At 37.0% G+C, this 14,169-nt stretch overlaps 2 protein-coding genes across 3 annotated transcripts in view; one reads left to right on the forward strand and one right to left on the reverse strand.

The window, feature by feature from the left end:
• Positions 1–230: 230 nt before the first annotated feature.
• Positions 231–14,169, reverse strand: part of LOC134840637 (roundabout homolog 2-like) — a 20,111-nt gene continuing 6,172 nt past the window's right edge. For both annotated transcript variants that reach the window (XM_063856581.1, XM_063856582.1), the window contains exons 3-19: positions 13,573–13,755; positions 12,254–12,427; positions 10,788–10,947; positions 10,379–10,500; positions 9,992–10,142; positions 8,389–8,513; positions 7,595–7,722; positions 4,567–4,732; positions 4,227–4,386; positions 3,759–4,052; positions 3,088–3,412; positions 2,669–2,821; positions 2,395–2,568; positions 1,995–2,169; positions 1,640–1,780; positions 1,243–1,398; positions 231–1,030 (exon numbers count right to left, since the gene is read on the reverse strand). In XM_063856581.1, the coding sequence (XP_063712651.1) occupies positions 327–1,030; positions 1,243–1,398; positions 1,640–1,780; positions 1,995–2,169; positions 2,395–2,568; positions 2,669–2,821; positions 3,088–3,412; positions 3,759–4,052; positions 4,227–4,386; positions 4,567–4,732; positions 7,595–7,722; positions 8,389–8,513; positions 9,992–10,142; positions 10,379–10,500; positions 10,788–10,947; positions 12,254–12,427; positions 13,573–13,755 (3,491 nt within the window). In that variant the 3' untranslated portion in view covers positions 231–326. The remainder of the gene's footprint in view (positions 1,031–1,242; positions 1,399–1,639; positions 1,781–1,994; positions 2,170–2,394; positions 2,569–2,668; positions 2,822–3,087; positions 3,413–3,758; positions 4,053–4,226; positions 4,387–4,566; positions 4,733–7,594; positions 7,723–8,388; positions 8,514–9,991; positions 10,143–10,378; positions 10,501–10,787; positions 10,948–12,253; positions 12,428–13,572; positions 13,756–14,169) is intronic.
• LOC134840638 (uncharacterized) lies at positions 4,970–7,116 on the forward strand. Its single transcript, XM_063856583.1, has 3 exons — positions 4,970–5,512; positions 5,747–6,399; positions 6,471–7,116. The coding sequence occupies exons 1-3, from the start codon at positions 5,064–5,066 to the stop codon at positions 6,764–6,766; spliced, it is 1,398 nt and encodes a 465-aa protein (XP_063712653.1). The 5' UTR covers positions 4,970–5,063; the 3' UTR covers positions 6,767–7,116.

Below are 14,169 nucleotides of genomic sequence, written 5' to 3' on the forward strand. Positions count from 1 at the left end.
GTTTGCTTTTACCAATTCTTTCTGGTCGCACAATCTTTTTTGTCGCACAATTATGGATCGAGAAAAGATGCTAAAAATGTAACAGCCGATAATGAGCTGGGGAACATAACCTGTAAAAATCTATCGCGTAAAAAGTTTTAACAGTTATGCCCGAGGACTGAAGTCATTGTATTTTCTACAGTTGCTAAGGTTTTCGAAAAAACTGTAAAATAAAAAAGTTGAATTGAAACTGAAAATCTTTAAGAAGTGACTACTTGAAAACAAGCAAAAATTACTCTACATTGTTTAAAAATTAGAATATATAATTAGCTGCAGTTGTTTAAAAGTTAGTCCGATCCATTCACACACATTTCTAGGGCGGTGTAATTGTCACAGTAAAACATCGGGTCCACTGAGGCGTAGTGGGATCCGACTGTGCTCTCTCGTTCGGCGTTGCTGTGCGGACTCATCTCGGGGTGTTCTTCGGCTCTCAAACAGAATCTGCAGTTTTCGTCACCCATGAATGCGGGCGAGTTGGTCGAAGACCGTGACACCGAACTTGCTCCCAATCCGGGCACTGTTTTGGGGAACCCGTGACTAGGTCTAGCGGGTAGTTGCATCATTCGTGAACTTTGCTTCGCATTGCAGCTCGAGGGCATGGTGTTGGTGGACCCCGCAGTGACCGTGATCTGTTGCGGGTTTGAGTTAGAGTTTATCATGTTCAGAAAAGGGTTGCTGTCTCCGAACTCACAGGGGGCGTGAACAGATGTGACCAGGGTGCAGTTTTGGTTCTGCATGGGTATTATCAGTTGGGGTTCACGTGCGGCTGCATTTTCGTAGATGGAGTTGTTAGTCTGCTGCTGCTGCAGTTGTTGTTGTTGTTGGTAGTTTATTGCTCCGGTGGGATTTGTTTGGTGTGACATGGTCATGGACGCTGGTCGCATCGCTATGAACTGTTTCTGCTGCTGCTGCTGCCGTTGCTTGGCGGACTTAATCGTGTTCGAACTGTAGTGAGGAATGAAACTGATGCCTTCCTTGTTGAGCTTATCATCTAAAATCAAACTACATATTCAATTAACGTTGAAAATTAAACAAATGAATGCTAATTCAAAGCCCCAGAAGCTATTTCTTGTCGTTTTTTACATGAACATTTATTTTGGCAATAAAAACCAATTTTGGCTCAAATTTTATTATTAAGTGGTTAAAATTTTATGAAACTGTCTTGGTTCATATTTATTAATTTACAAATATTATGATTCTCGCCTTTCTTCATTCTCTGAGCGGGACATTTGATCAGCTGGGGTTGAAACTCGGCGTGATCGAAGGGAGTGGAGATGAACATCTCAGAGTCCACAGTGATGTTAGAGATATCCGAGTCCTGGTACACTTGCTTCAGAAGAGTCCTCCTGAACTTCATCGCTGAAAAACAGATGCAGGTCGTCAGATTTTTTCACGGAAAATTCAATGTTGTGGAGTTTGGAGTTTAAAGTCAAGGTCGTAAAGTGTGCGAAAACCAATTGCGCTAGTGCAAATTTTTTTTTAAAAAATTGTACGCATGGTTATTTTTGTTTCACTTAAATTTAAAGGCTTAATTTTTATAGCAGGTATGTAAAACTTACTAGTATCAAGGTACGAGTATCAAGCGTGTTTAAGGACTAACGTGGTGCCTTGCGGTGATTGAACAGCCATCTTTTCATGATGAGGAAAGCCAAGAGTATCAGTAGAACCCACACTAGTGCACCCACCACTGCCAGAATCCAGGTGTAGCTATCACTCCAGTAGAAACCAGCTGCCGGACTTCCTAAAATCATGAACAAATTATATAAAACAAATGCATACCTTTAAAATTAAAACTAAGAAAGTCTGTATTTTTTCTCAATAACTTTAACTCAAACTAATTGTCTTTTCTTTCTTTTTTATTCTTTTGTTTGTACAGAAAAAATAAAATGATTTGACGTTTGTAGCTCAGGACAAAAATAAAATCAAATGAACAATTAAGCTCGTATATTATGTACCGAATGTCAGGGTAATAGGCGAGGACATCGCTCCAATTCCAGGTGCCATAGTTCTGCCTGCGACTCTGATCATGATCTTCTGGTGGCGAGTTGAAGTCAACTCTATTTGCGAGTGGGTGACGTTGCCAACAGAGATATTGTACATCGATTCTGCCTTCTCATTGTACACCAAAATCTAGAAGCAAAATGAATTTCAGCTATCAAAAAAGATCTTTATGCAATTCCTGCCAAAATTTATTCGTCCAAACGATTATCTAAAAAAAATTAAGCCAGCACTGGATTAGAAATTCTATAAAAAGCCAAAACTGATGTAATTTTAGGTACATCTTTTGGCGAAAATTTTTTTATTCCATAGGAGTGTTTCGGCTTATAGCCCTAGTAACTGAATCATTCAACATACCACGTATCCCATTAGAATCCCGTTGATTGACTCCACTCTTGGAGGCACCCAGTGAATTTGCACCCTGGATCCATTCAGCATAGCAGCCACTTTGTCTGGAGGCGCCGACGGAGGTGCCTGGAGAGTCTCAAAGGCCTGCGTTTTAGTTATCATCGCTCCATTGGTCAGTTTAATCTGGAATAGAAATCATCATACTTTGTTCAAGCATTTATTGAGATAAAAATACTACTTGAGATTATTTTCACGAACTGTAAAAGTTCTCAAAAATTCTTACGTTGAAAGTGACGTTGTAGGAGTGAGCGGGTCTCAAGTTGCGAACAAGGAAACTTCGCTCGGTTCGGTCGAGGAATTCAGACAACACAACCGGTCCTTTGCTTTGTTCAGGTTTCTTTCCTGGGATGGTTTCCTGTACTTGCACAATGAAGCTCTGAAGCAAAGAAAAAGTTTCTCAACTTTGTTCATTTACGTTGAAATCTATACTTTAAGTTGAATCAAAAAGGTTTGTTGTACCACGGCTGGAATTGGAAATCCTATATTCACACCTGAATTGATGCGATGCAGTTTAAACATTATAAATTCTCTAGTTTGAAAATAATGTTATAGATAATCAGTTTAAATGTAAAAATTATGTTTCGAGATGATCAGACCGGAAACAGAAAATGATGGCTAAATTTTAGCAAGGTTGAAACTCACTTGAACTGAAGTCGGGTGCGACAACACTCTCCAAGACAGCATCACCATCGAACTATTCACCAACGTCGGCAGAAACATATCCAGGTTAAACTGAGTCGCGGGATGAGCTTCCGGATCCACGCCAGTAGCCGGCGCACTGCCTAGTAGCTCTACTTTGTAGTGTAATTGTGTTGATTTGCCACAGCCGATTGAGTTGCAACTGCGTACTGTGAACAAGTGTTTGGCGGAGAGGGACAGTCCCCCGACTGTATGCTCAATGGGGACGTCGGGATCTCGGTTGGAAACTGCATGGGTGTGAACAGTACGCCACTTGGGAAGTCCATCACTTAAATCAGAAAAAAAATTACTATGTATTCAAATTGCGACTATGAGATCAATGTAATTGATTTTTTAAATCAAAATATGGTGGGGAAGACCTAAGACATGTATTTTTGTGCGTTTCAGGGCCTAAAACGCACGAAAATGATCGACCTAATTCACCATTTTAGTGGCACGGTATCACATCGGCTTAAGTTAGATTTAAACCTTCAAGACTCTCATCATAACCCTTGACATCAAGCTAATGGCTCTTTGGCATTCTTTCAAGTAGACTTCAATCGAAAAACTGAACTTCTGGTTCATTTGTTTGTAAACTGTATACCGCTGAGAAATAACTATTGTTTCAAATTTACCTGTAGTAATCAATCCTGTAGCTAATAGCATCATCTCTATCTTGAAAATAGGCTGGAAACCATCTCAAAGTCACGTCTGTCAACCCAATATCGGAGACGACGAAGAAATTAGGCGGAACAGGAAGTTGCTGGTGCGTGAACACTCTAGTCGGAGTTGACTTGGATGATGCGACTGTAAGTTGTGCGGAGGCTGAACTCTCTCCGAATGTGTTGTCGGCTGTACAGGTGTATATTCCACTATCCGACAAGTGGGCATTCGTAATATGTAGTGATCCATTCATCAACAAGAGATGTCTAAAAGTTCAAATATTTCTTTAAAAATAGTACAAAGTTTAATAAACGTTTTCTGAAGTACAGTTTAAAATAATTTTTCAACAGGAATTAAAATTGATTATCTCAACTATGATTCTCGTTTGTTCGCAAAAAAGATAAGTTCATTTTTCAGGAAATTATAGAGAAGTTTCATACCTTTCCATTCCGGAAAGTGGCATCTGGTTGAACGTCCAGTGGATGGTCGGAAGATTTGAGGTTCCCTCTGCGTCACAAGGAAGCAAGATGTTGGCACCTGGTAACACTGTCTGGTTCATCGGCTCAATTTGAATGAGAGGGGGCGGATCCAGCGTCGGTTCTGTAGCATCAACCAAAATATCAAATCTAATTACTTCTTCATAAATAACTTGATAAATTCCAAATAAATTCGGAGAGAATGATTTGGACAATGAAAACGAAAAATAAAAAGAAGAAACGCCATGTTTCATATAATATATTTTTCAAATTTCAAATATTATAAAAACGCAACATTTCTTACGTTTTACGACCAGATTGACAGTTACGAAGTTGTCTGCACCCTCAAGTGCCACAATTGAGCATCGGTATTGGCCCGAGTCCGAGATAAGTGCCTGCTGGATGTTGAGACTGCCTCTCTCGCTCACTGAGATGTGACCTTCCTGTTGACCTTTGATCAGGTAAGGAATCTGAAAGCACAAAAAAAACTATTTAAAACTATTGAATTTAAAACTATTTGAGGATATCGGTCGCTACTTTCAAATATTAACATGTTTTCATTGCTGCAAAATTTTCATATCGTTTTCGATTCAGAAGTTTCGTGAAAGATATATATTTGGTATCGGAGTAACGATTCTATGCGGCGCTTATAGAATGACACCACGTTTCAAAGATGATTCAAATCATTGATATGATTTGTTATAGTGACTAATTAACCAGAACTGTTTAAATTTGATCAGAATTATATCATCAGATAATCGATCTGAACATACCCAAAAACAGAGCCAGGCTTAGATAAAGATGACTGAATCTTCAAATCGCAAAAGGTTGCCGAAAATATTTAAGTTTATCACAAGCAATCAAAACCCGATGATGATTTTTGCTATTTGTTTCTTGTTACTTTCGCTTTTCAGCTTACAAATTTTTTCCACCAAGCAAATCGATGTCCTCTTTTTACAAAAATCTGAAGCTTCTGAGAAAAAATGGCCAGCTACCCCTTTGGACCAATTACATCCGGAACAACTGAAATTAGTGCAACTGATTACAATGACCAGACATGGTACTACAACACCTGGAATGTTATTCCCAAATGACCCGAACAGAAAAGAGTGGGCTAATATAGGGCCACCCGAGGCTCTTACGACAACAGGTGTTCGTGAGCACTGTAATTTGGGATTCTATTTAGCAGAAAGATATGGAGGATTCATAACAGATAAAATGACGATTGATTCGGGCACAAAAATTTGGAGGTACAAAGCTTCCGTCCTCTTTTTCTGCATCAAAAAAATTAAATTAAAATGGAATTTGTTTAAAAAATTTCTTTTTAATGACACTATGTTCTGGAAACAATGTTGCAAAGTGCACTATATTTTCAAAATGTCTCAATGAATGTCATGATTTTTTCTCGAACAGCTGATTCCCAGGATTTCAGGGGTGCTTTATATTCCAAGCCATATAACCACCTATCTTTCCCTTTTTTGCAGCACAGATAAAGATCGATCAATCGCAGCAGCATACAGCACTCTAGCAGGCATAGTTGGGGAAGAGTGCTTATCAGACGAATGGATTCAGAAAATGCCACCAATTGCTGACATTATCTCCCCACTTGGAAACAAAGAGGCAAACAGCGATAGGCAGGCAAAACAAAAACATCAGCTCAAAATACCCAAAATCGACCCACATGCTGATTTTATGCATCGATCTGCATGGATAAAATGCAAAAAGTTGCTTCAACTGAACAAGAAAGGAGTGACTATTAAACGGCGTGAACACTTTCTGAATAATATTCAGTTCTACAAGGAATTGAGTGAAATTGTTGGATTCAATTTGACTAGTTTCGATGAAGCCAAATCGGTCTATGAGTCATACCAAACTGAGTTTCAAGTCAAAAGTCACTACAGTAAATGGATGGATGACGCGTTTCTAAACGAATTATTGCGAATGTATTTGCACGATTACACTTTGTATTTTCCTGCTCGCATAAATGGAATTTTATCTGGCGGACCGACAGTAGCAACAATTGTCCAAAAAATTCAAAAAGTAGTGAGCAGAAAACTGAACACTGAAAACAAAAAGGACACAGTAATGATGCTCTTCGGGCATACCAGTTCACTAATGGCGGTCACCAAAACATTAGGTAAATTACTTTTATTTTTGCAACATTATTCACAATTATTTTCAGCTTTTTTATGTTGGGTACTTTTTTAGGTATCGAGCTTACTGCTTTGCCAGATTTTGCTTCAAGTCTTATTTTTGAAATTTATTTGGCAAAAGAAAACGAACAAGATCCAGAAACAACAGAATATGTAAGCAATGAGAACAAGTTTTGTGCCCGTTTGCTCTATAAAACGGCATCAGAAATATATCCGATTCAGTTCCCGGTTTGTAGGAAAAACTCTATCGCTTTTGGCTCCGAAGAAACTCAATGTTGTCCTATTCATTCGTTTTTAATCCATCTTCAGAGAGTTGCTGCACATAACTATGAAAAATTATGTCAAATTTGAAACACCTTTCAAATATCGCCATTATTTGGGCTATTTAAAAAATAGATGCTATTATAATTTTCATCTTAGTCAAAAGTGTACTTTTATTTTATTTGTAGTCTGATAAATGGATAAAGCTGCATAAATTTGTTGAATCCCAAGTTTTTACTTTGCCTTTGAGCTATTTCTGATAAATCGCCCTGATAAGGAGACTAAAAGGTGCGAAGATTAGAAGTCGAGATTAATCAATAAAAGGGAGCTGCGTGATTTCTATCATTCATGGGGCGACATTTTATTGCATGTGTCATAACTTCTTTGCCATATTTATTTCACCACCTCTCAAATCAACTTGAAATAACCCTACTTTCAACTGCGAATTAATTTGAAAATAAAACCTGAAACCAAATTTCTCTCAAACACTAACAATTTTACGAGGTGTAGAAGTATTGGAAACTTGACCAAGTTAAATTTAATTGGGAAGTGGGATTAATTCAGTTAGCCTATATTGACTTTTAATATCATGTGGCACCACATTGGCTATTTTTGACATCATTTATGACTTTGACTAGTAAGTAAGAGTCATAAATTTGCCCTTGTTGTTATATTAGAACAACCCACTAATATGAATCCAACAGAACAGTCTAAGAAAATCCACACTCTAAGAAAATCCATTTACAATTTGTACAGTCATGCAAAAAACCAAATTCAAAAGTTCTCACGAAAGAAAAATTCAAAAGTATCACGAAAGATGCTTTAATTTTGAATTAGGTCAAGAAAAAACATGATCTGAGGTGAGATATTTTTTGGAGACGTCGGAGCTCGAACATGCAACTTGGTGTGAATTGTTACCTGGCTGTGAGGGAGACTCCAGAACACTTCGGTGTTTGAGTCCATCGCTTGACAGGGCAGACTCACTGTCTCTCCCACTGTAACCACAGTTTCCTCCGCAGGTCTCTTCAGGAAGCCCGGCCGCTCACCTGAAAAATTTTCAAATATTTGTTTCCCCAAAGCCAACTTCTCGAGCTTCCCAAAGCTCCCTCACTTAGCAAAATTTAGCTTTATAGATTATGCATTCAATGGGTCTGAAAATTACGCGTCGAAAACTAATCAGAATCATGTTGTAATTTCTTTTTCGCTATTTCGAATTTTTGTTACATATTCATAAAATACCATGTTTTAGAAAACTTAGTTACTTTTGAAGCAGAACTAGGCCAATATTAACTAGGTTTCTCTTTAATCGTCGCGTCTTGATTCTTAGATATAAAGGGAATTAATTGTGACGGGAAGGACCAAAATTAGACCAGAGATGACCAAAACGTGTCAAATTCAAAATCGGCGTCTGACCTGTGCTTTTATTCAAGATAGATCAGAATTATGAGTCATTTGTAAATACTACATGAACTGAAACTTTTTCTTATTCAGAGCAGACATTGTAAATTTAACAAATTCAAGGATTCAAACAGTAAAATGTAATTTGATTAATTCAAAATGACTGATTGTGCTGTACTTTTCGAGAAAATTCGTTGACTTTGGCTGCTATGAATGCGCGGCCTATTTTGGTACGGTTATCTTTTGGTGTTATGCACTTGATTAAGATACAATCAAAACTCTCAGTGGGTGTTTGTGCTTTTGTTTTTATTTACCTGCGACGAGGATTGTAGTTTGAGAGTTGATTGATTTGATGTTATTAGTTGCCACGCACTTGTAAGCGCCCGAGTCTGATTGGTCCAAACTCAGAATCTGCAGAGTGCTCCCTTTGACCAAATACCTGAAGGAATAATTCTAATTAATTAAACATTCATCTCAAGTTGTGAACTCTGGCACGAAATTTGGACCCAGTTGCATGAATGCGATTTGTTTTGATTAAAATTATTGCACAGAGCTGTTAACTGAACGCTTGCAAAGTACAACCTGGTCAAAAAACATGTCAAAATTATTTCAACTGAATTTCAAACTTGATCATAATTCCATAAAATTGGTACAGAGTTTGTTTGGTTTGGGACAATGTGTTCGCATGTTTGTTTTATTGTTTCAGTTCTCAGCACTGGTACCAAGTTTTGTCGAGAAAAGTAAATTCGCACCGGGTTACTTGGAAAAACAAGGATTATCCAAAACAGACGGCCTTATTTTATACAAAAGGGGTGAAAATTACACTACTGATTTTAATCTCCGGCAGGCCGTATTCGTAAATTTATTCAGCCCAATTTTCACACGTTCCATACCATGGAACTTCAGCGGGTTTGAGGTATATAAAAAGTAACTGCCCAGTGGATTTATGAAAGTTCCAAATTAACACCAGATGGAGTTTTTGGTCAAATCATTGAACTAATTAAACAGTGAAATATACTCAGCGACCACTTGTCGCCAGCTCGGTTCTCGAGAAATTTCAGTCCATTTTGAAAGCGGGGCACCCAGAGTGGTACATTTGCATGGTGTCAATCAAAAAGCTGTTTTAACCAACTTTGAATCAGTCTTCCAAAATGGAACCGAAACCGAAATAGCAACATTGAGCACCAGTTCAAATTGGATGCATATGAGTATCAGAAAATTCGAACAGCTTTGTTTGATTACAGTACGAGTTTTTGAGAAAACAAATTTATGATTTAAATTTTTCACATGCAAGGCTGTTTGCAATTCGTGGTCGTTAAATTTTAATTAACTCTCTGGACAAAAAACCAAAATACTTCCCCTACAGAAGGAGTTGGTTTTGCGACAACAAAATTTCATTTAAACTGATTTAAAACAGGGCGTAAACAAGATGGGGCGGGGCTTTGTTATACTTAAAAGGAAATAAAAACTTCACCCAAATTTTTTATTAATAAATCAAGGGAGAAATCAAACAAGTCGGATATCGATATTTTAAATTTATCACAAAATTAGCAACAACAAAGATTCTATTTTAATTCGATTATCTGTATAAACTTCGACCATCACTTGGTTCGCCGAGTAATTGGACACGCCTTTTTTGCTAATGGGTTAGATTACTTATTGTCAACTTATTGTCATTACCTTATGAAGAACCCTATACTTTACTAAAAACTTTAAAAGTGGTGTCGCAAATTCGCAAACAGTTGACTCATTCTTTTCCTTTTAGTTGAAATCTCCCTTAATATTGTAATGCTCGATTTAAGACTGATATCTGTTAACTTGTGAAAGGCGATTTAGCTTATTGTTCTTTGGTGTTCATCAATGTATTAGTAACAGTATTAACTGATGTGAGTGAACAATCGGGGTTCAATTACCAACTTTTCATTAGACTGAGTCAGCCTGGTGAAGTCTCCCTTCATCCAGTAGATCGAGGGCGAGGGTGATCCGGATGCACGGCATTCCAGGGTGAGGCTCGCCCCTTGGCCAACCGAGTAGTGCGCCTTCAGCTCTTTGGTGAAAAATGGCTCGGCTAAAATTAATTACGTGATTTGGTTTTGTTTTCAATAAAAATTTTTTAAAAAAATCAAAAAATTTGAAAAAAATCAAAAAGTTATGAAGAACATTTTGTTCGCAGTTGATAGTTTCTAGGCAAATTTGAGAGTTAGTTGAGCGAAGTGAATGAACAAATTGAGATATAGTTTAATTGGATAGTTAGTTAGACACAACAACTGGTACAATGAGATCAGAAAAAGAAAGGGTGCTTACTTCCTACGAACACTGCAGCAGGCATGGACCTCCTCTCCTGGTGTCCATTGGTGGCCATACACATGTAGTTCCCTGCCTCTTTCGCTCCTGCATTCTGAATGGCCAAGTTGTAGCCCACCAAACTGGAACAAAAGGGATGTTAACCAGGGACACGGGGTTATATGCAAATGGTTCAGCATGTTCCGATCTTTGAAATTTTGAAACAAAAACTTTTTAAGTTTAACGTTTTTTCCCCAATTTTTCATACTCGGCTTATTTCTCAAGTAAAATTCCTCAATTTTTATTCAATTTGTTATCTGCAGGCAGTGCGACGTCTGAGTTTTAAGAAACTCATGACAATTGAGATGGACTAAAAATTAGGAAGACATTTTTTGAGAAAATAATTTCAATTCATTTTGAGTTAGTTAACCTGTAATGACTGTCTCTGTCCGGTTTGACTTCGATTCCGTTTTTGTACCACGTGACTGTTGCCCTGGGATGGCTCTCAGGGGGTTCACACTGGAGCAGCTTGGACTGTCCGATCTGGATGCTGGAGTTCTGCGGAGTCACTTTGAAGTAGTCGCCCATTGCTGAAACAAAAACAAGTTTTTCTAAAATCTTTTTTCCTTGTTCTTTTCCATAGAAACATTTTTCACATAATAAAATTACTTGAAAAAAGAATTTTATTTGAAAAAAGCCGAAACTAAACAAAAAATTGCTAAAGTGTCACATTGTTCAAAGAACGATGACTAAAATAATTATTTATAACATCTACAAGTTTTTTTCCATTATTTGCACTACTTGACCGGTAGCAGTGTATCGCAGCTATATGGCAAACATGTTTCCTACAGATGTTGAAAAGTTAATAAATTAACTTTGCCGATTTTTTTTTGACATTAAGTGTCGCTCATTACTTAGGAAAGATTAGTCATCTAGGAGATCCAAGAGCCTCTTCTGGAAATAAATTCATATATTCTTCTTATCCTGCGGCTCTGGCAGTCCGGGTAAGTCAGTCATTAGAATGTGAAAAGACTCGATGCGATAACTTTAAAAAAGAGCATTTGAGCGTGAAAGACATGTGAACAACTAATGCATAGGAGCATATCTCAATTTTTGAAAAGGTGACACATTACGCCTCGAGTGTATAGGACCGCATTAGGGAGGTATTTAAAATATCCCACTAGAAATCAATAGCACTATGACCCGCACCTTCGCTCCATAAAATGCCGGGATTTGCCAAATTCCATCCCACCTAGCCCTTATCTATCAGCCCTCCAAGATTGAAATTAAAAAGCTGAATCAATAATTTTTCACCTATGCTACGGGTCAGCGCTAGAATTCCTTCATTTCGAAAACGGGATTTCAACCGATTAAGCGAGGATTAGCAACGCTTTTGTCTCTTTTGATGTGTGGAATTTCAAAGCGATTTTGCTCAACTTGTAGTATGCATTAAAATTTTCGAAAAACACTTCGATCAAAGTCTCAATCGTTTGATCAAATTCGAAAATTCAGCTAGAAAAATTGAGGGGATCGTCTGATATTTTTGAATGAAAAAGAAAAATCTAAGGTTCAAGATTCAATTCGCGTCTTTTATGTGCTCTTTTTGTAGAGTAAGATTAAAAAAGCCAATGCAAATAAGGATAAACCAAATTCACTCTGTTTTTGAATTAATCGTTTAACAAATTATGGTATTTACTGTACGGACCATCATGAATTATGACGCCAAGCACCAAGCATGAAATGTTTGGGCGGTCACTAAATAAATCACTCTCGGGTATTTTTCATTTTGCCTAACATTGCTTCTAATTTCTTAGTTGATGTTTTCCTCTATGTTTTTTCTTCAAGGTATTTAGTCAGATTATTTCTTTCGTAGCAATTAGTTGTAAAAGCACTAACAGTAAATGATGAGCCAAGCGCGTTTGCTGTCCACGTGACCGTTCATGTTTTCAGCTCTGCAGAAGTAGACCCCCTCGTCTGACTTGGAGGGGTTTGGGTCCCCCCTCACCCCCTGGATCACCAGGTCACCGTCACTAGTGATAATGTAGTGCTGGGTGCCATCAAAACCGGTGACTGAAACAACATTTTGAAGTTTTGACAGATAAAAATGGATTACTTAAGTTCGGGGTAAATAAATTTCTATTACGATCATATGCAAGATCGATTTTACTGATTCATCATTCATTCACTTCCAACCAGATGAAGAAAAAATGAGCTTTTTAGTACATTTAATAATAATAATAATAAACAAGGATTTAGATTCGTACTGCTTTTTTGGAACTGCCATTTTTAAAGTTTCGTTAAGAATTACGGCTTTTTTTCATGATCCAGCATTCATTGCATGGCTTCAGACGTTACACGCTGTAGAGTTAGCAGCAACTAAAACAGGTTGGACATGAATTTTTGGCTAATTGGTTCATTTTGCGATCTGAAGTTGTAAAATAATTGAGAAAAACTAAATTAAAGATGACTTAAAGCGATTGTGAAGTGGCCATTCAATCTAGTAATTGAGAAAAATAGAGCCTTCTCAAAGGCCATCTAAAGCTCCTCTCTTGTATTTTCTCTGGCAGTTTTTTATTTTCCAAAACAGCTGGATATGAAAACGAGTACTTTTCACCAGCTAAATTAGCAAAATTTGAGTTATAAACCGTATGAATTATGAATACACGTTTCGTTCCACGTCTCATATATTACAATACAGGTGTATTAGTATTATGAATATGGTTAAAATATGGTATTATAAATTAAATCGATTTTGGCGATAAATCGAATCGGCACCACAGTGTTTAATGCACTTCACAATCTATTCACACACAATTAAGTCATTTTTACCATAAAACATCTCCAAAAAGTTATTATAAAGACTGCAAAATTGACTTTGTGTCAGACTACATAATTGTTTGATTGTTCAAAACTTACCAAAATATGAATCGAATGCAATCTATACAAGCGTCTGGTCGCTTGTACACTCGATAAACAAGTCAATGTACATACGAAAGCGCTTATCATTAAAAATATATATTATTATTATGTGCTCGTTGCTTCAGGTTGAGACAAAACTTATCTTCCTAGAAAATAGCCAAAAATTCCACGCAATTTGATTTAGTCATCAACAAAAAAGCTGAACAGCTCATATCGTATAGTAAAATATATAAAATCTTTTAATTCAGTGAAAGATTATAAATGGTAAAATTTAATAAATCATCAAATATACAAACCTTTCTTCTCGTTTTTGTACCATGTGATAGTTGCTTTTAGAATTGCATTGGTAGGTTTCTCTGTTCGGCACTGGAAAATTGCGGACTCACGAAGTTCCATCGTTTGGTTCGTCGGTTGTGTAATAAGGACTGGGATTGACTTTTGGGCGGAGGTGGTTCCAACAATTGTGAAGGATACCAAAACTGAAGCAAAATAATTTAGATTTAATTTCATAACTTTTACTAGCTTTAGGCCATTTTCACAAGAATGTTTCAAATTCTAAATCACCAATAAGTTTGGTATTATTTTAACGGTCCAAAACCAACAAAAACATTTCTAAAAAATTAGGACAACAAAAGTTTTTAAGTAAAAATCATGCATGTTTGCATGGAACTTTATTTAAAATTGGTTGGGTTCTTGTTATTCAACTGCAATGAAATTTCAATATTGTTGCTCGAAATTTAGTTCAAAAGTATTCTATTTGCTCCCTAAAGTCATCCTGGAGGGCACACGGAGTTCAAGTGTTTCAAAAGAGTGTTCACTTCAAAAGCCATGTGTAAAATTTCAAATATAATATTTTTTCTTCAAACAATTTTTTTACAGATGCTTTCTGGAAG

The sequence above is a fragment of the Symsagittifera roscoffensis genome, chromosome 2, assembly GCF_963678635.1.
Source record: "Symsagittifera roscoffensis chromosome 2, txSymRosc1.1, whole genome shotgun sequence".
Taxonomy (NCBI): domain Eukaryota; kingdom Metazoa; phylum Xenacoelomorpha; order Acoela; family Convolutidae; genus Symsagittifera; species Symsagittifera roscoffensis.

Bases quoted from the DNA above. Each gene is read 5' to 3' on its own strand.
- LOC134840638 (XM_063856583.1), top strand. From the start codon at position 5,064: ATGACTGAATCTTCAAATCGCAAAAGGTTGCCGAAAATATTTAAGTTT. The intron at 5,513-5,746 runs GTACAAAGCTTC...CCTTTTTTGCAG, and splicing joins TCGGGCACAAAAATTTGGAG to CACAGATAAAGATCGATCAA. The intron at 6,400-6,470 runs GTAAATTACTTT...GTACTTTTTTAG, and splicing joins GGCGGTCACCAAAACATTAG to GTATCGAGCTTACTGCTTTG.